Source organism: Mixophyes fleayi, chromosome 1 (genome assembly GCF_038048845.1).
Source record: "Mixophyes fleayi isolate aMixFle1 chromosome 1, aMixFle1.hap1, whole genome shotgun sequence".
Lineage (NCBI taxonomy): Eukaryota > Metazoa > Chordata > Amphibia > Anura > Limnodynastidae > Mixophyes > Mixophyes fleayi.
In genome coordinates, this window is record NC_134402.1 from 264,735,189 (window position 1) to 264,760,099 (window position 24,911).

The 24,911-nt window shown below is 38.6% G+C and overlaps 1 protein-coding gene across 2 annotated transcripts in view; it reads left to right on the forward strand.

Annotated features, from left to right (window-relative positions):
- The window catches only part of ABCA1 (ATP binding cassette subfamily A member 1), a 106,103-nt gene that overhangs the window by 22,756 nt on the left and 58,436 nt on the right, over positions 1–24,911 (forward strand). For both annotated transcript variants that reach the window (XM_075210475.1, XM_075210484.1), the window contains exons 2-5: positions 3,927–4,077; positions 9,318–9,411; positions 14,391–14,532; positions 15,717–15,829. In XM_075210475.1, the coding sequence (XP_075066576.1) occupies positions 4,012–4,077; positions 9,318–9,411; positions 14,391–14,532; positions 15,717–15,829 (415 nt within the window). In that variant the 5' untranslated portion in view covers positions 3,927–4,011. The remainder of the gene's footprint in view (positions 1–3,926; positions 4,078–9,317; positions 9,412–14,390; positions 14,533–15,716; positions 15,830–24,911) is intronic.

A 24,911-nucleotide genomic window follows, 5' to 3' on the forward strand; every position in this document is an offset into this window, starting at 1 on the left:
ATGTCAAAATTGATTCAAATTTAATTGTCCACTTGACAGAAAGTGCATGTGTACGGGTTCATTCACTACATTATATTTTGGACTATCATCGTCAGAGCATATTTATTTTAGAGCCTTTGAGAGAATGCGTTAAACACTGTAATATAGTTCCCATGCATATGAGACCTTAAACTGCAGGGGAATTTTGGATTTGAGTGTCTGTGCATCTGTCCTTATGCGCCTGCATAAATTCAGGCATGGCTTAACATGCCAAGATTGCAGCAACTGACGTGTGCATTTACATACTTGCGTGCATTGTACAAACGCATAATTTGCAGTTAGTAATTTACCCATTCAGTTAATTTACACTGCTTTCTGAACATGTTCAGTGTATCCCCACCATAGATAGAAAGCGTAGCCTACCACCTCCAACATATATTCTCATTGCATCTACAGAATCTAAACTGCTACATTTAATTGTCTAGGCCAGTGTTTGTCAACTCCAGTCCTCAGGACGCACTAACAGTGCAGGATTGCCAGGTGACCAGTGAAATAATAATACCACCTGCTACACTGTGTCAGGCAGTAACGAATACACCTGTGCTCCAGCAAGGAGATATGGAAAACATGTCATGCACTGCTAGGGGGTCCTGAGGACTGGAGTTGACAAACACTGATCTAGGCAATACTGCAAACTGATACCATGACCAGTAAACAGTGGAGTAGAACTTAAGTAAGGAGGGTGATGTATAACATTAGAACAGGCATGTAACCCCTGCAAAATATATAACCAAACATTTGAAGTATATTTACAAGCTTACTAACATCACAACTTTCGCCTGTGGCCCTTCCTTCGTCGTGCTGGTACAATATATACTGTATATTTCACTGTAACATTTAACACAATTATTTGCCTGTAAATAAGGTAAGGTGACACTTTCCTTAAAAAATATAGGTCAGCCAGAACAGATTGTGGTTGTTTAACATCTTTCTAGTTGCTCTCGCAGTGTTTTTTGTCACTTGTGTGTTATTTAAACGGCTGTTAACCAAATCAGCCTATACTGTAATGGACTAGTAATCACACAGACATGAAGAGCCTGGATTGATTTGGGGCATGTTAAGGTCAGAACAACCAGAAAATGACAGAAAGCAGGAAAAGGGGAAACAGACACAACCAGGGTTGATTTTCAGCTTGTACCAAGATTTAGCATAAAATGGTTTTAAATGTAATGGTTTCAATTGATCCCTTGTCTAGATTATGTATAATGTTATATAACCTATATTAGATCAGTGGTGTAACTAGAAACTGCAGAAAAATATTACAGAGATCCTAGCTTCTCTTAGCCATCTGTCAAAATTCACTCCATTGCTTAAACGTCATCCATCTACAAATCTAATACCCAGAAGTGTAACACTCAGTCATTTGAAGTGGGTTCTGGTGATGCTGGACCATCCACTCCAGAGGACCCCACTCTGATGTTTTGAACATAAATGGAGGATAGCGTATTCGGTGCAGAATGTACCAGCATCGCCGTGTCCTATAGCTTGCTCCAGTGGTAGTTCCACCACTGCTAATACCCCAAACTACAATGCACTAATTATATCTTTCCTGGTTTGATTGGGGTACCAGGACAGTATTGTCACTCCCTTTAACCTTTGAATCGGCTGAGTCTGATTTTTGCATGAATATATCAATATGCTGTATGGAGCAGATTCAGTTTGTCACGAGAGGACGCAATGTGTCTCCAGAACATTCAGCGGAGACAAATTATGTCAGAGTTTCTACTGAAATTTTACTTTTCCCTCTTGTCCCATAAAGATGCGAGGGAAAATGAGCGGAAATTTCTGTACTGTATTAACCTGCAAGGTGCACAGGCGGGCATTGAGGCGATGTCTGGCGAGGCCTCACAGCTATTTGGATCTGCCCCTTTAAGTGTTACCCCCAATTTCCTGCTGTGTATCATTGCATTCAAATGGCCTACTATAGCTTAGGGTCCCATATTTTAATGTATTTCTACTCAATCACACTAAAAACCACTCAAGCAATTAAAGCGTTAATGTGGCATCCATTTGCAGGTTACAAAACATAGGCTAAGTACCAATTAATATACATATAACAGTTTTATGGGCCTAATATCAAAGCCCCATAGCCTTGAAATCCTGAGAAAACACCTGTTTTTAAAGGATTATAGCACTATTTAAGTATCAAGGCTATTTATTATACATGTTTCGCCACAGATATGGGAGATATCAGCGGCGTTCATTTAACTTCCATTTGCATCTACCCTCCTAGCTGTCTAGGGGGACTGTGAGATGGCCTTATTATTATTATTATCATAGATTTGTAAGGCGCCACAGTGCTCTGCAGCGCCGTATATTAGGGAAAACAGTATATACATAAAACAGGGACATACAAGGTAAACAAAATAAATGCAGACATGAAAACAAAGTGTATGGAGGACATTATTAGAGAGCTTACATTCTAAGTGGAAGAGGGCACATCTGAAACAAGAGGAGCGAGTGTGGCTCAGAGATGAGATTGGGACAGTTGTGCATTAGTGTGAATAGTGTTATCGGGGAAAAGGTCACCTCTAAAAAAATAGATGGTTTTTCAAAGAGTGTCTAAAGATTTGTAGGCTGTGGGAAAGTCTGATTGAGCATGGTAGGGAATTCCATAAGTGGGGAGCAGCACGGGAGAAGTCTTGTAGGTGGGAGTGAGAGGTGGTTGCCAGAGACAAGGCGCAGGTCAGAAGTAGATCTAAGTGGGTGGGAAGGAGAGTATTTTGATATGAGATTTGAGATGTATGCAGGGATAGTTTTAGTAAGAGGCTTTGTAGTTAAGGGTGAGTAATTTGAATTTGATTCTGGAGGACACAGGGAGTCAGTGTAGGGATTTGAAAAGTAGAGCAGCAGATGTGGAGTGGTGATAGAAAAAGATCAGTCTTGCGGCAGCATTTAGGATGGATTGAAGTGTGGCTATATGGGTGTCAGGAATGCCAGATAGCAGGAGGTTGCAATAGTCAAGCTGGGAGATGATGAGAGAATGGATAAGAGTTTTGGTAGCATGTTGAGTAAGAAAAGGGCGTATTGTGGCAATGTTTTTAAGGTGAAGTCAACAGGACTGGGAGAGAGTTTGGATGTGAGGAATAAAGCAGAGGGCGGGGTCAAGTGTGACACCAAGGCAGCGGGCTTAGGAGACTGAGGATATTGTGGTGTTATTGACAGTGAGGGAGATTTGAGGGCAGGTGGTGACTCTAGCAGGAGGGAAGATAATAAGCTTGGTTTTGGACATGTTGAGCTTTAGGTAGCATTTGGACATCTATGTGGAGATTGCAAAAAGATTTAACAAGCTTCGTAAACCTTAGCTTTTCGGAGCTTGTCTCTGATAGCTAATGCCATCTGAGAATGAAGTTAGCAGCTCTTGTCTATGTAAAGAGCCTTCGGAGAATTCAGAGAATTCTCTTTTGATCCCTGCCTTTCTTCATTGAGTGCACCCGGGACAAAACCTCACCTTTGCCGAGCAAGCCACTTATCACCAATTTATCGGAGACGCTGTCCTGGCAAGACTTCATTCATACATTTTTCTATAGCATTAAATGACTATTAACATAATGTTTTCATTCATTTTCAGTAAGCTATGAAAGTTGTACCTGTACTATCAAACATCCTTAGTTATGTCATGACAAGGAAACACCACAATGTTCCTGCTGGTTTGTCTATTTATTTACTGTGTGTTCTGTTGTGTTGCCTATGTCGTAATGCACTAAAGTGTCAGATATCAGCATTGACTGCTGAATTGCTTCACAGTTTCTGGTCGTTACCAGTCAGTTGAATATTGCCTGCACTAACTGCTATCATTGTCATGTATGTATCCCGCACAGTGAGTGAATGTAGACTTTTTTTTAGCTCAGGAAGCTTATAGTCTATTCCTTTTCTGTCTTTTCCAGTTAATGAGCAACCTAAAGTACCTGGTACTGCAACACATTCTGCCAGAGCTGCAGAGGTGAAGCAGTGCGAGCTACCAGGGAGAGGATGTCTTACTGCACACAACTAGGGCTGCTTCTCTGGAAGAACTTCACGTACCGACGGAGGAACACAGTAAGTTTATACCTTTCTGTATACGGCTGTTAGCTAGTATCAACTCATTATTAATTTTCACCAGCACCATGATTAACTGAAGTCTGTGGTGTGTTTCTTAGTTCGTTTGAGAGCTAGTTTTGCTATGTACAGATGTGTGAATTACTTGGCTTAAAATGCACTGTTTTTTTTCTTTTAATTGATGCTTTTACAAAAGACAATTCTACTAACCTTCTGTCGTGTCTTTTCTTCATCTGCTTGCTTATTAGAACTTCAGCCTCTGGCTTTATTTTTCTCTTCACATGCTTGTGTGGGGATTTACACAATCAGTTATAAAATGCTAAATGCTTTTAAGGACTTACCTATATATAACTTATGTGCATATAACTGCAGTGATCTGTTTTTGATTAATGATTAATAGTTAATCACGTCCCGACTGCCTTAGTACATAGACCCCTTTATTGTTATATGCATTAAAATGAATGCGTTTTTGTTTAACACATACATTTGTAAAGATTGAGGGTCTGAGTCATTAAGTAAAGCAAAGCATAAAAAGGAGTAACTTTGCACCTGTGCAAAACCATGTTGTATTGGAGGGGGAGGAAACTTTAAAATGTGAGGACAGATTTATAGTTGGGATAGGGCATGTCCTAGATCAACTTTAAATTTCAGTGTAAAAATAAAGCTATCAAGTATATTTGTGTGCTACATGGAAAAAACAGCCAGTATTTAACTTATAATAAACTAATTTGCACCCCTTGCATTGTAACATGGTTTGTCCGGGATCAAACATACACCTTTTTTTTGGCTTTGCTCTCCTTAATGACTCAGGCTCTGAGACCTTATGTAATGGGTTACTGCAGAACAAGGTAACCTGTAGCTCTCCAGCTGTTATGGAGCAACAAGTAACAGCATTTAGTGAACTACAAGACCCATCATGCCTTGCCCGTGAGCTGCCAGACAGAAGAAACTTGTGGAACTACAAGTCCAAGCATGGTCTGCCCATAAGCTGCCAGTATGAGGCAACAGGTCTTTCTCCATCTGTTGTGGAACTGTAAGAGTCTAGTAGAGTACTTCCAGAGCAGCTGGAGAGTCACATGTTCTTCCTACTAGTTTGCTGTATCTGCAGAGTCACAGGTTCCTGCTACTAGATTACTCTATGTGTAGATCCACAGGTTCCTGCTACTAGTTTGCTGTATCTGCAGCGCCACATGTTCCTGCTACTAGATTACTCTATGTGCAGATCCAGAGGTTCCTGCTACTAGTTTGCTGTATCTGCAGAGTCACAGGTTCCTGCTACTTGTTTGCTGTATCTGCAGAGTCACAGGTTCCTGCTACTTGTTTGCTATATCTGCAGAGCCACAGGTTCCTGCTACTAGATTACTCTATGTGCAGATCCACAGGTTCCTGCTACTAGATTACTCTATGTGCAGATCCACAGGTTCCTGCTACTAGTTTGCTGCATCTGCAGAGCCACAGGTTCCTGCCAGTTAATAGCTGAAGCCCTTTGTGATAAAGAAAGTTAATTCATGGCATAATAACGTTCTTCAAATTGAGATTTTTTTTCTGTGTATACCTGTGTTTTAGAAAGATCTTTCTATAATGTGCCATCAGTTTTAAAGAAGAATAAGACCGAATCTTTAAATAAAGTATGAATTAAATTAATTAGCCGTATTAATAGACAGACATGCTTATGTTTGGTATACATATGATATGTGCTGAGTGGACATTTCAACAGGCAAAGTTACTTTTCTTGCTTGTTTCATTACGTTATTGACCATATAACAGAGGGGTTAGAGGTCAGCACTGGAGAAGTTCCTAACTTGCAGCTCTTACTAAATTAAAGAAAAATGCAGCTAATATTTATGATGGTCACAAAAAGAAAATCAAGCATAACATATTTAGAAAATGCTTCAACACCATAGACTTATGGTGTTCGTCTTTGGTGTTTGATACAAAACATACTAAAGGTCATTTGCTCATAGATAGGTGCACACTCATGTTCCCCTTTTGAAACTGCCCCTGTAATATCACTTTATGCCTATATTTGGAGTATTGTGTGACCAGTTTAAAATTTGCATGATGGAAGGATCAGAAACATCAGTTCAAAGTGTTACTACGACTTTATGACCATCTCTTTCATTGGGACTTTGGGTCTGTCTATATTAAAATTGTCACTTTTGTGTGTTTGAATATTTGTATTACATGACTACTTATGTGTATAGAAAATTCACTTGCTTGGGTGGCACAAAGCCTTGGGGGAAATGTACCCTCTTCACCCTTTAAGCCTCCTTTAAATATATTATGTAAATTCAAGATACACAAGTGTTTCCAACTTCCATTTATCTAGAAAGACCCATCCAGCTCCTCCAATAAGATAATTATTGCATTGCTAATGCCCCGGTAACTGCGCCGTGCAGCCGTTTTGCCCTTGTCTTTTCCGTTTCTCTCTCAATCCCAGCTGAAACCGGTAGGGTGAAGGATGTGTGAGTAGAGGACCAATGACAAGCTACAAGAGATTGTGGTTTGTCATTGGCCCTCCTGATTTAAACCCCACCTCATCCACCACCATTTAAAAGTGGTTAGCAAAATTAATTTGCCTGTTCTGTAGTACAGAACCAGCAGAGCCCTGGAGAAAATTGCAACTAATATGGCTCGAGAGGGGGCACCTGGGGTAAATATTTTCCTAGATGGTAATGCATTTTTAATCATTGAGAAAGTTCAAGTTCATGTCATACCAGATAACACACAGGTAGATAAAGCAATGCAATTATGAAATAATCTATTCCATCATTTTTTTTCCAAAGCAACCTTTGACATGTTGTTACATTAAATAGGTCCTTAAGTAATGTTCATAGCACCTTCCATTTGGTGTGTATGTCTATATAAAGTAATATTCGGTGCATATATATCTACTGTATACAGTCTATATATTGCATATATTTAAAATCTTCACATAGAGTAATGTTTATGTTATGAATCATTCTAAAATTGAATAATATCTACATTAACAAGCCCCGACTTGCTATGCATAGATGATCTAATATTATGATTATTAGTATAACCTTTGTAAGGGTATATATGACCAAGTTATGAATAAGGTATGTCATACAAAACACTCAGAAATGAATACTGCTTATGTAATCTGAATGTGAATTGAAATAAGTAAGAACAAAACATTGTAATTCCATAATATGGCCAACATAGTAGAGATAAATAAGCCATGCCGTTGTCTGAATATAAAATATTGTCTTGTCTCCTACCTTGTTAATGGATTTCAGAGCTAAATTTCTTTTAAATATGAAAATAAATATAGCAGCAGACTGAAGTCAGACATAAATTATCTATAGCAGTAGCAGACATTGTGCCAGACACTGGCTAATTTATATCATAGAGAAATAACATGTAGAGACTTGCAGGCTCATTTAATGGAAATGCCCAACTTGGTAGAGTTATAGGACTAAATGGATGAGCACAAACCCCTGTGTAGGTCTGTATCATTGTGTATCTAATGGTACCTGGATATAAAGAATTCTGTTTTCAGATGGATCAAGGATCCACTGTATATATGTGGTCATCACTGCTGTCATCTGCCAAGACCAGCATTTTTTAAACCCCTGTCCTCATACAAAAAAACATGTCAAAGTGTATTTTTCTATTTTATGTTTTGACCTATAGGAGATTCTCAGAATGAAAAACGTTATTTATTTCAAAACACTAACAAAAGAAATCCCTCTCTGTCATAAAACATGACAGAGTAGAACTGGGTGCTCTCCTATGCGACCTTACTTCAGATGCAATTTCTGTAATGATTTTTCCAACGGTTAAAGGTCCCGATGAGCATGAATACACAACTACACAATTTATATTCAGATCTGTGATCTTCATCTCTCATAACCATCTGCTGATTGTGAGTGTACACACTCTACAGATATCTGCTTACGCTGCAGGTCCTGATTGTGTACACACTTCCACATTTGTATATCATGGTTCCATTGTTGATTACAATTTTTAGGAAGTTTAGAAAACCAAAATCAACAGATGAGATGTGTTTTGATAAAACATGATCTGAACAAATGGTTGTGAATCCAGTGATCTGCAGGATAATTGCATAGGTGTGTTCCCAGTTTAACAGAAAAGTTACTGCATATGTAAATAAGACATTGGAAAGTGTGAAAATTGTTCTTGTACTAGATGTAAAACACATCTGGAGCCTGATTAATTAAGGATCTTAGATTAAGAAGTCTCTTATTTAAGTCTCCTGGACAAAACCATGTTACAATGCAAGGGGTGAAAATTAGTTTTCTATTTTGCACATATGGTAAGTTAAATTCTGACTGTTTGTGCATGCAGCACACAAATACTTGATAGCTTATTTGTACACTGAAATTTAAAGTTGATATTTGTGTGCTACATGAAAAAACAGTCAGTATTTAACTTATGTGCAAAACAGAAAACTAATTTGCACCCCTTGCATTGTAACATGGTTTTATCCGGGAGACTTAAATAAGAAACTTCTTAATTTAAGATCCTTAATGAATCAGGCCCCTGGTCATTAAGTATTGATGCAAGTTATCAGTTCTTATTAAGTAAGAGTACTACGTGGTACCCTGCTTCATGCCTGTGTTACCTGAGCTGGGCCCACGTTTCCATATCTGTAGAGATATTGAACATTCAGACATATATCACAGTCTGTGGTCCCAAAACAAGTCCAACAATAATCCAATTTAAATTTATAGGGAATGTGTGATGGTGAAAATCTATGTTAGAAGAAAGGCTAATTATATCTAGAAGCAGGAGTGGTGATACAAATTGGGTGTGAGGGTTTATTAAATACAATTTAAAAGCCTGTCTTGCCTCTGGCTGCACTCCTAGAACAGGAACAGATCTTTACTCCTGAGCCATCCCAAATACGACATACTTGATGGGCCTAACTCAGTTTCTAGGAGACCTCAGTTGAGTAAAAGAAAAGGTCTGAAATGAAATTGGCAGGAGACCGGCATATGCAGAATGCTTTTATTTTTCCTGAAAAGGTCCCCTAGAGAGATCAGCCTAGTTCAGTTAACCTTCACACAGGGGACGGGATGCAGTTCTTGGAATTGAATTAAAGTGGGGCCCTCTGTGCTGAATGATTTATGCAATCCCATCACAATATTCTTGCCATTAGATTTAACTTGTTTATGCCTACTAGACGTTTTACTCTCCTAAGTCATTCTTATCTATAAGCAAGCAACAAAATAAATCTATATTTTTATTTACAGTTGCAGCTGGTGGTTGAAGTAGCTTGGCCTCTCTTCATCTTCTTCATTCTGATCTCTGTCCGACTTTCCTATCCACCTTATGAACAGCATGAATGTAAGTATGGGTGCAAAGTAAACTGTATATCTTCCTATTCATATCGGAAAAATCCGTCCGGGTGTTGCGTATTGCGGGATAAAGCCGTGCCTCCAGATACAGATACTGACACCTGGACAAAGTATGTACCTGCTATCATGTAGTGATGCTGCCTAAAGCAATTGTGTGTTGAGTTAGTTTATGGATGTCAGACCATGTGTGGCTATTCACTAGCACATCAGTAATTTGTTATATTACCAAGTATAAGGCACAGTGACTTTGATTGGTTCATTGACAGAGCATGGACATAGAAAAGTAGTGACAGCTCAGGTGACCTTGTCATCTGTCCTTGACAACAGCAGGAACATTGATACATCAGATGCATTTAAAGACCAACTTGACATATAGGGACACTGAGCAAAATAAGCAACAGAAATGTGCAATGCCAGTGGGATGAAAGAAACAGGTAACACCACTAGTGTTGTTTCTATAGGGATCTGTGGTTATCTGGTACAGCTCCGATCTGCTCTCTGTAACATAATGTTAAATATAACTCGCTGCAAGCCATGTCACAACAAGTTTTTACATTTGAGATCACTGAGACCAATGTGTGCTGCAGGCTTTTTCAGAAAAAAAGAATTTGTAAAATATTTTACGCTTTTCATTCAGTGCCGTAAGAGAATATGCCAGGTTTGTGTAGAGTTTAAAAGTTCACTTTTTTTCTTTATTATTCTATAGCTGGTTCTTCGAAGCGGACGATAAATGTTCTTTTTAGGTCTGTACTGTACAGATTGCTGTTTCCTGTTAACTCTGGCACAGAACAAAGATTTCACAATGCTAAACCTTGAAAGACTACCAAAAAAAGCTCTGCTTTCCCTCAGTAACATTATGACCCAGTCCGAGAAGCTATTATCTGATACAGCCACCTGCAGTGGTTTAAGTTCAAGGCTTACTTTGAATGCCATTTTTTACCCAACCATTTTCTGCGGTTCTACCATTCAGAGGAGCACATCATCATCATCATCATCATCATTTAATTATATAGCGCCACCAATTCCGCAGCACTGTACAGAGAGCTCACTCACATCAATCCCTGCCCCAATGGAGCTTACAATCTAAATTCCCTAACACACACACAGACAGACAGACACAGACTAGGGTCAATTTGATAGCAGCCAATTAACCTACCAGTATGTTTTTGGAGTGAAGAGGAAACTGGAGCACCCGGAGGAAACCCATGCAAACACGGGGGAACATACAAACTCCACACAGATAAGGCCATGGTCGGGAATCAAACTCATGACTCCAGTGCTGTGAGGCAGAAGTGCTTACCACTCAGTCACCGTGCTGCCCAACATTCAGTTAGACGTGAGGTGCCTCCGGACAACACCCATAGATTGCAAGAAAATACAGTACAGAAATCTCCGCTCATTTTACCTGCATCCCTTTGTGACGCAAGGAAAAATGTAAATGTAATGTAAAAACTATGCCAAGTTTTGTCACTGTGGACTGTTCCAGAGTCACATCGTGCCCCCTTGTGCCAACTTGAATCTGCCCCAAAAAGTGCAATGTTTACAATTATAATTTTTTTATTCCAAAAAACTTATACATATAAATAACTTACTTTAAAAAAAAGATTCAAGTTGAAGTTGAATTTGGTATAAAAATCAGTACATTGAAAAACCAGTTAAAATTGCTAAAAATATTAAGCTATTATTATAGTGCTCAAAACACTGCAAATATCAACATTGGTGCTGCAGCTTGAATGAGCAAGTGTGACAGTTTTGCTTCCGCACAAAACTGCTTAATTGTCTTTTAGGCTATCCTGTTTGTTGAAATATGAGGCTTTATCAGTTGCTAGTCACTCTGACCTGTGTAATCAGCAGGTATCAGCTGTTTGTAGAGTAAAAGAAATATTGCTCAAGGTCCAACATTAGCTGGGTTATGTTAACAGGCCATGCAATAAAGAGCAGGTCTTGCCTGCTATCTGTTGACTGCTTTGCTTTTAAAAATGATTTAATGTAAATTATATTAATTATCACTTTTGCTGATTTTATCTTGTAAGATGGGCACAGTCTGCCAAATGCCATACTGTCATCTTCTGTCTAACATACTTATGAGGTCTTTAATCCTTTAAGTGATCATTTTTCTACAACATGTGGAGTATTATTATAAGGATAGATTGAAGATTATCACTTAAACAGTGAAACTCAGCCTGTCTAAACTACTAACTGGCAAATATTTATGATACCTTTGTCTTTGATATGGTATTCTGAATCTTTTTGACGTTGAATTTAAAGTTAACATTTTATCAGCACAAAGAAAAACATAGAGATCCATAAGAAATGCTAGTTTAATGCACTGTGATTTTGCAAGGCACAAGACATAAGTCTACTGTTGCACTCTGTTTGTAATATAGGAAAGGAAATCTGAAGTTCTTAAGTATCTTGCAATGTTTCAGTTTTCCATTGCTTGTGTTAGACATGATATTGTTATGGTGAAGTAACATATAGATGTGCTGAATTAATAATATTTTATGCTGGAATATATACCTCTGTGGGACCCAAAATCAGTTACATTCTATTATTTATGATGTGTACTTGTGATTCCCTTTTACAAAACTGCTGTATACTGCCAAACTAATGCATCATTTATCATTAAGATAACCATGCTTATTTTGTAGGCAACTGAGAGTAAATAAAAGGAAATACATTGAGGTGAAATTAATTCCCAGAAACTATCCAATTTCTGGAAAGGATAAGAATCCTCATCTTGTGTATATTGCAGTGCAGGAAGATTCCGACTTTCTTCTAGGCAGAAAGCGATTTCACTTATTCAGAAACATAACTTTTTTACATAGAGGGCTTCATGCAGAGTTGGGCGCAATTTCCGTCTAAAACGCAGAAGGAAATTGCATTCCAAAAAAAGACACATCTTACACGGGTGTGTTAAGTCAGACGCATCTAAGCTGATGGTTATCACTATCAGTAACTTATACCCAGTGATCGAGCACCCGCAAGTTCCCGTCTCCTGAGAGGCGCATATGCATCAGAGTCTCCCGTCCTCCTATCCCGTTCTACTTCTTAAACCATAAGGGTCAGCAAATGGCCATAAGCGCAAGATGCGTCTCAGTCTACACATGTGCAGAAGTGAACAAGCGTATTATACACTGAAAGCACAGTTTGCATCCAGCTCTACATAGTGTCCCATTTGGTGTGAAATCATACTATGGGATATATTTACTAAACTGCGGGTTTTAAAAAGTGGAGGTGTTGTCTATAGCAACCAATCAGATTCTAGCTGTCATTCTGTAAAATGTACTAAATAAATGACAGCTAGAATCTGATTGGTTGCTATAGGCAACATCTCTACTTTTTCAAACTCACAGTTTAGTAAATATACCCCTAGGTCTTCTAACCCCAAATCCATACTTGTCTTGCAGCTAAAAAGAAACACAGTTAGCACTTTGCATAGGGTTTGTCAGAAAGAAACCTGTATTGTTCCAAATCCAATTGCTCTCTGCTCCTGACAGATTATTTACTGACCACATCACTGAACTTTAGAATTGTGGACAGAGGACAATCCTTGTGAAACAGCATCGGACAGTGATTCACACAGTGCATATAGCTGCTTGTATATGGCTGCTTGTATATGGCTGCTTGTGGAAAGCAAACAGTATGACAGATTATCAGAAGCACAGTTATATTAAAGGCAGTTTTATAAATGGACAGATTATCAGAAGCACAGTTATATTAAAGGCAGTTTTATAAATGTTCAACTGTACAAAAATTGTGCAGCAAATTAATCTGAAGCACAAATAATCCCCATTTCTATTAAAAAAAAATGACCAGACAGTATTTAAAACATACTTGCTGACTTTTTAATGGTCCCCTCCGGATCATTTGGTCAAAATGACGCAATTCCACGAGAATTGCAGTTACGGGAGGATGCCCTACTCTTCTGGGAGACTTACCCAGAATTCGGGAGTCTCCCAGACATTCCGGGAGAGTTGGCAAGTGTGATTTGTAAAAGCCCCTTGATAAGCACCTTACCCTTATTCTGTGCCAGATCTGACTTGATGTGCCGCAAGTTTTTTTTGTTGCAGGAGGTATTATATTATAATGGGTCCACTAGTGGGCTCCATCCTTTTTTTGGTGATATTCTAAGTGAAGAAGTATGATAATAAAATGTATCAAATAGTGCAACTTTAAACGTTTCTTCTGGCTTCTTGATTTGACTGACTGGCTGTATATTTAAAGGGCACATCCGCATTTTGGAAATTTCCTCTGAACAACACTGCCCACCCTCCACCTACCTGCTTAGTAGTGTCCTCGCCTTTTGGGACCACTTTCTTCTGTGTGGGGGAAATTGGTCAAATTTGCCAAGCAGGGCTGCACAGATGTAGTGTTGGCCCTGCTCCCATCATGCATGCCACTGCTGCATTATCTGCAACATAATGACATAGAAAATTCTCAGCACCAAATGTCTTGACATTGCCATAATGTCTGTATATTAACAGTGTCCCTGAAAGTTGTATCCAAAAGCTCAAATGTTACAAAAGTTTTTAAAGGATATGTAATTTATGTATAGCAGTCTGAAGCTAACTTCAAAAATACATTGCAAAATGCAGTGTTGGTCTTAAATATTGTTTATGATAGCTGCTCCCTAGAAGCTGGCTGTCTTAAAAAGACACATACATAAAGCATAAAGCAGCGTACTCTTGACAAGTTGGAAATAATGTCTTGTTGTTTTTGCTAATGTGCATAATATTTTCAGTAGGGTGATTTTATATGATAAAAATGTCCTGCCTCAAAGGCCTGCAGCAGACTACATATTAATGAGGCCCAGACTCTTCCAGCTGTGTCACCATTCAGCGATTTAACATGTTGATTCACCGTACAGCTAGTTTCCAGAGGGGTTATTTCTTTTTCTAAGTAGGGCATTTATATTTTTATTATTATTTTTAACTCTGAACTTATTCTGTGTACTTTTTCCAACAGGTCATTTTCCAAACAAGGCAATGCCGTCTGCTGGGACATTGCCGTGGGTGCAAGGGATTATCTGCAATGCCAATAACCCATGTTTCCGATACCCGACACTGGGGGAGTCCCCAGGAGTGGTTGGCAATTTTAATAGGTCTATGTAAGTAAATATGCTTGCCTGTTAGTGTATTTAATCCTTACTTTTAAAAAATACACAAGTTGTGTTAATATAGGTATAAACTCTTAGACATAATTCAGTTCTGATGTCAACACTTATAATCAGTGAATTCTGATGTCATCACTTCAGTGTCTATAGCAGGGATACTGCAACCCTACTGTAAATTATATGGCTAATGGATGACACTTGAAATTCCTGTAACCAGATAAAAACACTTGGCTTACGTCCTAGTCACAGAACTCATCAGTTACTTCTAATATGTAATAACCCTTATAATAGTCATTCTATTAATCCATGTGTCGTAATAAGGTTGAGTTGTGTTAATTTTTTTTATTCTCAACAGACACAAGTAACAGTTACAAATGGTATAGTAGTACAATAATAAACATAAAATACAGTACAAGGTCCAATTATTTTTTCCCCCGAAGTATAAACTGGGACAAAGGGGGGGTGGTGGTGGGGAGGGGGGGATAAGGATAGGATGGGGTCAGGGGGATAACGGGATAACGGATAGTAAATTACTGGAAGTTGATAGAAGAAATGGTACAAGGAGAGACCTGTTGTTTAAATTAATTTGTTTGGGTAAGTTGGATGAAAAGGGTAAGATGGGGGCGTGTTGTGTTACATTTTTAAGTGCACATAGGATAGCAAAAAGAACAAAAAACTAGCCAGAAATGAAAATTGACACAAACATCAAGTGAGGAAATCTGTTCACAAACGAGTAACCAGGCTGCTCAACGTAGTGTTCAACAATTTCTAATCATTATGACAAATGTAAATGCCTCTAGTCATTTTACTTTTTTGGCAAATAGTTAATAAATAAGTTTACTAGTGATACTATTGGCTGTTTACTTTGCTTCTAAAACTTATAAATGAAACTGGCATCTAATATTGCTTTGTTACCAGAATGATGGCTACTATAAGAAGTCATTGAAAGTAGACCATGTTATAATGTATAATAGTGTTTAATTACTGCTAGTGAAGTATTTGTTAAAACTATAATTTACAGCACAAATGTGCCACCCTGTTTTTGCTTAAGAAAAGAACTCAAAAGAGTTTGATTTACAGACATTTTATTCTAACCTGCTGACAAATTTTGCTTTTGGCAAATGTTCACATTTATTATGTAAATCATGTTTACCCTTAATGATTTTCCTTCGTTATAGAGTTTCTCGTTTGTTCTCTGATGCGAGGAAGTTGCTGCTATACAGTCACAAAGACACCAGTGGGAAGGACTTGCACAAATTTCTGGGGAGTTTGCATAGATTTCGTGGTACAGGTAAGAAATCAATTGTAATAAATAAATACATTAATTCATTAATTAATTAATATTTGCAATCCATTTCATGTTTGCTATATGGGTGTGATGTATAAAGGGCAGATCTGCTAGCCTAGAATGCCACCCAGAAGTAGCAAGGAGACTCGAGATAGAGTTAAGAACATTGTCTTTATTTTTATCCCTATCTATTTGTTTTGACTGTTATATCAGGCTAATTGTTTTATGTTTATACTGTTGAAATGTCTTACTACAGTGTTTTGTACCCAGTACTGTTGTACTTGCTTTATTAATAGTTGGACAATTTCATAACTGCATTCTGCTCTTTATATTTTACTTTGTCTAGAAGGTGTGTGTATCAGTTGTTATTATTATTATTATCTTTTATTTATAAGGCGCCACAAGATTTCCGCAGCGCTGTACACAATACAAAACATACAGGGTAAAAGAGTACAGAACAATAGACAAGTATTACCAAGACTCCCGGAGCACCAGGCATAGCAATTATAGTGAGGCTGGAGCAGAAGAAATGGTATAGGGACAGGAGGGAGAGGGCCCTGCTCGTATGAGCTTACATCCTAAGGGGAGAGCAAACGGACAGCAGACACAAACAGAGTCAGTAGGGATCAAGCGCAGGAGGAGCAGGTAGGGACAGGGAAGAGAGAGGTGAAGAGAACGAGTATGGACAGCGGGTTAGGTGGATGGCTGGTAGGGTTACCTTTGCCAAGTTTTGGCATCATCAGGGAGTCATTAAGAGATAACAGCATTATACTGTGGCTCACAGAGGCTGATGAGTAAATAATACTAAATGACTATGCACCTCAACACACAAGCTGTACATACTTTTTAGATAAAGAAACACCTACAGATTACTATCCTTCTTTAACTTTATCATAATATACACTACACCTGCACCCATGTGTCTGGCTTTTATACCATACCTACAAAGATTTGGGCTCTCTGCCTCATCACTTGATCCAGGCTTTATATGTGCTATCAGAAGACACTGGCTGTCTTGTAAGCGCTGTTGTTGGATAAAGTTGATGTGCCACATGTCAATCTCTTTGAGGTGATTTGGAATGTCTGCATTAAAAACAATGATTACCCCGTGGGAATCTTTCATAGTGGCAGGCCAGCAACTTTCAAATTTGTGATCGCCTCCATGTATGTATCATGGTATTACAACAATAATATCTTACACCTGTTCATCAAACTAAAATATTTTGTCAACATTCAGCATTTCATGTGCAAAATCTAATTGTGTAATGGTGTTTATAAGAACTAAGGTAAATTTGTACTAATGTACAGTATTGTGCTGGACAGAGATCACGTACTCACAGTGTGCCTATTTCTGCTTTAAACAAAGTTTGGCCAACAATGTAATATTTGAAGACATGACAAATGCATCGTAACACACCATACATTGTATGTTTGTAGCTTAAGGTCAGCCTTGCTGAATGTCTTGCTTTGTCAACCATTAATAAAGAGTTTACTGCAATGTGCATACAGTGCACTGTACTATCTGTACAGAGCAAAGGGCTGTTGCTGCAATGATATAGGTTATAGATTCCAACTACAGTGTTAATCAGCCCTGCATGTGCTGTAATAGATATGTAAATCATCTGTTGCTTTTGGCTCTTATTCATACTTGCCTATTCTCCTGGAATTTCCAGGAGGCTCCCGAATTTCGGGGAGTCCTCCCAGACTCCCGTAAGAGTAGGCAACCCTCCCGGATCCTAAACAAAATGCCAAAATTCACGGCATTGAATATCGGGGGTGGGGCTTAATCGTGTCATTAGACCGGCCCCCCACACTAGTAAATGCGGTGAATTTAGCCATTTTATAGTAGTGACGTCACCACGCCCCTCCTTTCCTCTGTCATGTGACCTGTCTCCACCGTCCACCCGGAGGACAGAGTCGCAAAAGTCGGCAACTATGTCTTATAAGCAATACAGATTTTATATGCAGCAATACAGTACCTATTTTTCAATGCTTGTCACATATTAACATAAGACAGTGTATTCTTACTGTCATATTATATTTTAGAATGATAAAAAAGAAAGCAAAAAAAAAAGTTTTTGGGGACTTCCTATAAAGTACTAGTATATTAAGCAGAGGTGTACATTAATAAAAAATACATCATAATCAATAAAGACATTCATAGGAAGTACTTACTATTTAAAATGGAAGCTGCTTACAAGATTGCAGAATAACCTGTGTACCCCCCAGATGTCCTATCTTAGCATGTCAGACATTAAGTTCTCAATAATAAAAGCCTAACAGAGTGTGAGTGACAGGTCTACTGGCATAAGCTGCAGTAATGCTTGGATTGGTGCATTGATACACAAGGATAGGGCCGGTGATGTTATTGTAGCTTAATTGACTACAATTTCAACTTTTTCACTTCTATTATTTCACCTTGCTTTTTAAAAGAGCTATGCGTGGCACAAAATGCATTTAATCATCAGGCTTTATATATCATAGAACATTTTCATTTTGGGATTTAGTAGTATTTTAGGCTCACTAAAATGGCAAGAATGACTTTGACATGAGATAAAATGAGCTTGGGGTGGAGGGCTTGCTAGATATATAACATCTTCTAAGAAGGAAAGGTGGAGGTGTTGCCCATAGCACCCAATCAGATTCTAGCTATCATTTATCTATTACATTCTAGAAAATGATTGGTTGCTATGGGCAACACCTCCACTTTTCCTTCTAGAAGCTTAGTAAATCTACCCCTTACAGTGATGGGGCTTGCTGCGTGTGCTGATTATTTTTAAACTCCTAAGTATAATGCAAAAAAGTATATATAGAGTGGCTGCAGTTCTACTCAGGGTTAGTTTTTGCCACTGAAAACAATTTGTGCATGTTAGCTCCCAGACTTTTAATAGGGAACTTCTTACTTGATATACAAATAGTAATGATGATAAACTTTTTACAGCTTCTATTTTAAAATATACTATTCAGCTGTGGCCAAAACTTGCTGACAGCTACGTTAAAGACATTCATCACCTGACATTCTGTATAGGAAGAGATACGTTTCTGTTCTGCTTTGTGTAATGTGTTGTGAAATCATGTGTCTTTAGAGCAAAGGGAAAAGCACTAAAACAAGCAAAACTGCTGAAAAGAAAATCATAATTTGTGCTTTTCACTTACTTGTTATGTTCTGTTTACATTATTTACCAGATTCTCTGTAAAGCATCGATTTGCTTTTGAATCTTGTTTTAGTTCTTTACAATTTTTCTTCCTTGCAATTTGTATTGGAAGACTACACAATATGATTAATTAACAGGCAAAGATGACAAGTGACCCCTCTGCCCTTGTGATGTCACGGGTCCATCTTTGCACATTTGCTCCAACAATGGACAGCTAAGCGGATTATGGATTAGAGTGTAAAGATACTGGGGAATGCAGCTATGTACGCATTCTAGCGCATATATATATATATATATATATATATATATATATATATCTATATATGGGTTTTCTTGGGCTTTCTATATTGATGGCCAATCCAGATTTTGGTTATTTGTCCTTTAAGAGCCAAAAATGAATAAATATGTAAGTAATTCAATAAAAATCAGCCCCTTATGTTCATTAGCATTTTGTAAATCTGTATCTGCATTTCAAGGAGATAATGAATGCCTATTTTCAGAAAATTTGTGTGCAATAGAACTGCTTTCATCTACAAGATTAAAAGATATGCCTAGTGATCACTGAGTTTGACAGTTTTTGCTCCTAAAAATCTTCCTGGGTTTCATATAAGCATTTTGGGCTTGATGCAGATTTGGGCGCATATCGGGCCTAATTTCTGGGGAACAAAATTCCACACATAAAAATAGCATATTTACGCACATATGCTGAGTCGGAGGCATCACCAGATGCAGGTCGGTACTAGTGGCATATGTGCCCGGTTTACACCAAAACACACTTTACTGTTAGACAGCAAGAAAAACTCCAAAAACCTTTCTAATACTGCAAAAACAACGCTTTGACTCATGTACAGAAAATAGGCATAAGGCATAATATAGGCTATCCCTTCGCAACGAAGAAAGCACCAACCAGTGTGAGTGGTACATTTGCAACAGCCAATGACAAGCTGCACACTGGTGCTGGCAGCCATCCTTGACCATTGTAAATAATATGGCTTCACTTCAATTGCACACAAGATCTGCTACGAAATCTGGCATTGTACCCACTCTGCATCAACTCCCTTATATCTAGGTTTGCATCCATGATTACATAAATTATGTGTTTTAGTTTAATCATCCCAGAATCTCCCATCAGAAATGCTGAATCACGGATGGTAAATATGATTGAAATATGTGACAGTGTGTCATGAAACTATTCGGTTTAGAAAGGTATGTACATATAGCATAGTTGCCGACTCTCCCGGAATGTCCGGGAGACTCCCGAATTTTTGTGAGTTCTCCCGGACTCCCGAGAGAGCAGGCAAAAATCCCGGATCCAGGTGTCCTCGCTGTTGAAGATGGCGGGGGGCAGGGCTAAATGTGTCATTGTGGCCCCGCCCCCTGCTTCGATTGGCTAAAATGACTAAATTGATTGACAGTGGGCGGAGCCGAACAGGGCCAGAGCGTGGCCACGCCCCTCGGCGGACCCCCTCCCGAACAGATGCCTCTAAAAGTAGGCAAGTATGACATATAGATGCAGCTGCTCGTCACATTCCTGCAGGATGGTAATGGGGATGTTGCTGAATACAATTCTATAGTTATGTGATATACCATAACTGTACTCTGGTGTCAAATATAAGATAGGGCCAGACACATCATCTCCTCGGGTAATGCTATTTCTAGGAAACTGCCAAAGTTATAGACCATACTGTTAAAGAGAACTGAGTCTGAAACTAAGATGGATTCCTGGCCCTCCGGTAATCCTCACCATGAAATAGTTAGACAAGTGTTTCCCCAGGGCAGAAAATGAACTGGGGCCCCAACATTCCATTTCAAGAAGATGTCGTAAAAAGTTACACTTACTATTCACAAATATATCTGAAATCACAATTAATCATGGCTAACAATAACCACACTTGAGTGGGCAACTCTTGCCATAAAGTAGTTCTGTGTTTTAAGGTGATAGTATAAAGTGAGAGGACTATAACTGTGGCTGTTAAAGCCACAAAATACTATGAAAAAAAAAATGTGTTTTTTTTAGCATAAATCATTGTGGCAGGCTGTAAGAAGAGGTTAGGAATTTACCTACGGCGCTTAAGTAATGTGCACACTAATGTCAGTAAAGAAATAAATATGAACAACTTTAACCAATGATAAATAAGCTCTCTGATTTATATAAAAAATGTCCAAATGCAGAAATTCTTTCTCAATTACAGTAGTATTATAGAGGAATGTGGGGGGGAGACAATAATGTGCCCCTACTGTTACGCTCACTTGCTATAAGCCGTTTCCAGACCTGTAATGAATCCACCAAGGTTTCAGGGATTGTCTGTGTTGTTCCAGATAAGCACCTCTCTCTTCTCCTCTCTGACCTTGATTTGCACACAAATCTTCCTATTCAGGCTCAGAAATACGGGAAGCATCTAAACCAAAGGACCTAGAAAATTACTGTCACGATGTGAGAATACAGCTACCTGCTGGATATTCGTACTGCAACACTAGGAGGAGCGGAGTCTAACACGCCGCCGGTCTTCACCAGGGACCCCCGCAAGGAAGTTTGGATTTTGCGGCAAGCGACGTGCAGGTCACAGCCCTCCCAGGAAGCTATCCGCGAGGAGGCAAAAAGAATCGTGGTCGTACAGGCTGTGGTCAGGCAACGTGCGGGCAAACAAAGTACAGAATCAGGAACCAAAGAGTAGTCAGCAAGCCAAGGGTCAATCCAGAGAGTGTGGTACAAGACAAAATCCCCAAAACAAGGTCAATGGAAGCCGGGTCGGTACACATGGAATCAGACTGGATGCTCAATAACATGAAAACGCTGGAGGCTAGATAACTAGTTTCTCTGGCACCATAATGGTGTCAGAGCCATCTTTATATAGGGAGAAGAGGAAGTTCATTGGTGGACAGAGGGCGGCGGTCAGACGGCAGGAAGTTGCGCAGAGTGTCCCGTTGCCATGGCAGTGGGTGCGCATGCGCTCGACAACCCCCGGAAGGAGCGTCTCCGTTGCCTAGCAGCGGGGCGCTCTGAGAGAGGAAGAAGTCCATCCCCGGCCAGCGGGGAGGCACGGTGACGCCGTCTGACAATTACCTTTTATTTACTGCATAAAAATAACTTAAAGCACACAATTTTGTTAAAATTGCTTAAGCGTATTTTTTGACACAATTCCACTTTTCTTCCATATTGTATTGGAATTGTAAGGTTGCAAAAAAAATAAATAAATAAATTATATATACGATTTTATATGTAATATCTTCCCCCTCCGTCTCCTCCCTCTGCTATTGCATGACATGCTTAGATATGTGAGCCTGTGGCCGCCATACTTGCCTGCCCTCCAGTGAGATTTTGATGAAAAATCTCTATCACATGCATGCTTAAAATGTACTTAATTTTCTATTTGGAGAAAGAAAATATTTTATGTAGGATTGCTGCTTTAATGAAAGACACCTTTGTGTACATGTGTAGGAGGATTGGTGAGATGTCTACAGAATGCGTTACAGCATGTATGCTCTTTATCTAGAGCTGATCTAGCTTTTTTGAAGTCTTGACTTTTGTATTGTATGCCTGTCACTTCAACCAGTTGGTGCATATTATAAATGTTACTCTACTGGTTGCCTGTAGCACTGCTTACTGCCATAAGGCAAAATCTGCACATCCCCACTTTTTTGCATTTGCTTAACAAAAGATATATATCTATAGCTATTCTTTAGTACTAAGAGGTGTATTTAACAATAACCGTTTTGTTCTTTGGGCGATCATCGCAATGATAAGGAATGAAAGATCAACACCATTTATTAAGAGTTTTTTGCCGGAACAGTAGTCACTATTAACGGCTGTCCCGGCAAACACTACGGTTTACCTATGTCCTCAATGGTCTATTTTTGCAAAGTGGCCGCCTTTGTGATAGTGACCGCAATGCTCTCCCCATAGGCTTCATATTAGACATCGGGCACAAGTTTTGAAAATCTTTGATTCTGAGAACTTGTTAAATCTCGAAAAATAGCAGTCCCCATAGAAATCTATGAGGACTACGATTGCTTAGGATAACTAGTTATAAATCAATCAGATACTTTAAAAAAGGGTTTCTTAAAAAAAAGATTTTAAGCAAAAATTAGCAAAATAAATAGACCACTAAGCCATTCCATAGAATGTAATCCTTTACTGAAGATAAGGTGGTTTTACCCTACAGGTACAGAAAGTGACAACAAATAAAAAATCTCAAATACCCAACAGCTTTTTAGTGTGAATAAAACCATCTATTCTGAATTCAGAGTAAAGCTTGTTTTTATCCACGTGAAACATCTGTTTTCCAGACTTTTGATTGGTTGTCATCTGCAATATGATCTCTCAGGTAGCAGTGGCTCAAATCAAATCTCCGTGCAAAATCCTCAGTACTATGTGCAGCCAGTTCATTCTTTATGCTTGTATTGGATCTACCCTGTCATGGAGATAGCATGCAGTTAACACATTCCATGGAAATCCAGGGGCCTGTTATCAGCCCCATAAATGAGAGTCGCTGATTGCCAAACTTTTAACTTATGAAGCAATTTTTACAAGGTTCAAAAATCTCGGATAGATAAATCAGATAAATGGGAATCTTTTCCTGTAGAACGTCTGGGACAGATGGCAAACACAAGATAAAAAATATTGCACACAGAGCAAAAATGTGTCCTCTGACTTATATCATAAGGTCAGGGAATGCTGATAAATTAGTAATAACGGTATTTATTGTGTATCAGTATTTACAGTATTGATTTTATTATTATTAATTATTATTATTATTATTATCATTAATAAGCTCCATATATTCCTCTGTGGTATATAAATGTAATCTTCTCTGATATCACTGACAGACAGTTCTTTCACATGTTCTTGTATGTAGCCTGGGAGCTGAGTGTTTCCTTCACAAATAAAGTTGCATACGATTTGACTGACATTTGTTACTTGGTGTATGTTTCTGGAACAAATGACACAGTTGAATGAAGCTACTACTTTGTACTGTGCGCGATTACGTTTTACTGTGTTAAAATTCTTGTGGTAGGCTAAGCTGATTAAATATAAAATGGATTCTTTTGCACTGCACTAAAAATAAATAAGTCCGAGAAGAAAAGTAGCATCAAAGGGAGCAGTGATTTAAATGTAACACAATTATACCACACACTTTGACTTTTTTGTGAATTTGTGGTTTATCTCTGCTTTCTGCTTAACATTTGGGTGCTCACAAGAACACATAAGTGGCACTGAGTTTGGTTTACCTCCCAACAACAGCTTCAAAGCATTGATATTCCCCACCCTAAACTACTAGCCGCTGTAGACTGAAGTCAATAGCAAAGCTATCACTTAAAGTTATTTTATTTTTTACTGTGTATTTTAGTGACACTTGGAGCAAATGCCTCTGATAATCACAACATTGATTTTATTACACGTTATTCTGAATTCTTGTTACCAGATGTTCAGACTAAGGTGGAGTTATATTCTCCTTTGTAGACTGACAAACGTTTCGTTTTTTTGTGCACTTAACGAGGTTATATGCAATAATGGGTATATGATATAAACATGCCCATAATCCACTTCATTGCAGGCATGTCCGTCTGCTCAGAAATTTGAATTTGAAAACTGAATTAGTTGGTCTACTATTTGCACTGGTAGTAGTAGTATGAACAGTGGCGGTGCACCGGGGCCCATGGAGATAATGGGGCCCTCTGCATGGGGAACTAGCGAGCTGTGGGCCCCAGTTCCCTCCTCCCCACTTCCCTGTACCGGGGGGAAACAGCTCGCTAGTTCAGCCTCTGACTATGATTGTTTTATTCTGAAATATATACTCTAGACAGGTGCTGCAAACAGTTTCCATAGAGTTGATTGCAAGCCTTTTAGAAAAATATGTTTTATATTTCATATGCTTGTGGATTCTGTTAGGTTCTCTTACATAAATTCTAGTGTTTTTGGTCATTCCTAA